Source organism: Trachymyrmex cornetzi, unplaced genomic scaffold (genome assembly GCF_001594075.2).
Source record: "Trachymyrmex cornetzi isolate Tcor2-1 unplaced genomic scaffold, Tcor1.1 scaffold239, whole genome shotgun sequence".
Taxonomy (NCBI): Eukaryota; Metazoa; Arthropoda; class Insecta; order Hymenoptera; family Formicidae; genus Trachymyrmex; species Trachymyrmex cornetzi.
In genome coordinates this window covers 2,577-4,071 of record NW_017297050.1, presented here as the reverse complement: position 1 = coordinate 4,071, position 1,495 = coordinate 2,577, and the positions used below count along the sequence as shown (strand labels likewise).

Here is a 1,495-nt window from a genome sequence, read left to right as displayed (position 1 = left end):
CGCCTTACTGGATCAAGGATCCACTTTCAGTTTTATTTCGCAATCGCTCTGTCAGACGTTGCGTACAAAGCGACAACGCTCAAATTTGCAAGTTACGTGTTTCGGCGAGAAATTTACAGGCGTCGCGAGATCTCGCGTCGTGCTGACATTAAAGCCGTGTTCCAGTGCGGAACCGGCCTTTCCGCTGCACGCCTACGTGTTTCAAAATATCACTTCGTACGCCGCGTCACGGACTCAGCCCATCGAGTCGTGGCCTCACTTGCAAGGCATCTCATTTGCCGATCCCGATCCTTCAAGTCGACATCGGATTCACCTACTAATCGGTGCCAACTTATACGGTTCCTTGTTGAAAAATGGCCTCCGGCAAGGCCCTATTGGAACGCCTACCGCTCAATTGACAGCGTTAGGCTGGATTATCTCCGGCCCCACGGGTCGCGGCCGGATTGAATCCGAGAACGTTTGCGTCTGTCATAACGTGTCTACGCACGACACGAATTCGCTTCTCAGGCAATTTTGGGAGGACGAGGAGGTCTCGCGCCCCCCTCCACTTACCGACGAGGAGGAGCGTTGCGAACAACACTTCTTCGCCACTCATAGCCGTTTTCCAGAAGGACGGTACATTGTTCGATTGCCCTTCCGGCACGAACTACCAATCGACATAGGCGATTCCCTGCCTATCGCCACGATATTCTACGAGAAAATGGAAAGGAAGCTAAGTCGGCACGCCGAACTCTCCGCGCAGTATAATGACTTTTTGGCGGAATATCTCGCCTTGGGACATATGAGCGCGATCGAAAGTCCCTGCGACACCGCTCTTACGCCCGTGTACATTCCGCATCATTCGGTTTTGCGCGAAACGAGTAGTACCACGAAGTTACGCGTCGTTTTTAACGCCTCGTGCAAAACGACGAACGGCACGTCGCTTAACGACCATCTGCTGGTCGGACCGAAGTTACAGCAAGATCTCCCCGCTATTCTGCTGCGCTGGCGGCAGTGGCGTTTTGTTTATGCAGCAGACATCGCCAAGATGTTCCGGCAAATCCTCGTGAATAATCTCGATACCGACTTCCAACGAATTCTCTGGCGTCCGTCCTGCAACACGCCGATCATGCATTTCCGGCTTTTGACCGTAACGTACGGGCTCGCTCCCGCTCCATATCTCGCGATGCGCGTTTTGAAACAATTGTCGTTAGACGAAGGGTCCGACTATCCGGCGGCCGTCCCGATACTACGCGACTCCGCCTACGTCGACGACGCGCTATTCGGTGAGGATGACGTCGCGTCGCTGATGGAATGTCGCGAGCAATTGACGGGACTCCTTCAGCGAAGGGGCTTTCAATTACGGAAATGGGCGTCGAATTCGCCTGAATTGCTGCGCGATTTGGCAACGCGTCAAACCGACATGGAGGATCACCTCCTTCAGCAGGACGAGACCCTTAAGGTACTCGGAATTTCGTGGCTTCCCCACGACGACACGTTTCGTTTTCAAGTGGAC

At 53.9% G+C, this 1,495-nt stretch overlaps 1 protein-coding gene across 1 annotated transcript in view; it reads left to right on the top strand.

Annotated features, from left to right (window-relative positions):
* LOC108761073 (uncharacterized) overlaps positions 1-1,495 on the top strand; it is a 3,436-nt gene that overhangs the window by 1,261 nt on the left and 680 nt on the right. Inside the window, exon 2 of the mRNA XM_018507408.1 lies at positions 120-1,441. Within this exon, the coding sequence (XP_018362910.1) occupies positions 120-1,441 (1,322 nt within the window). The remainder of the gene's footprint in view (positions 1-119; positions 1,442-1,495) is intronic.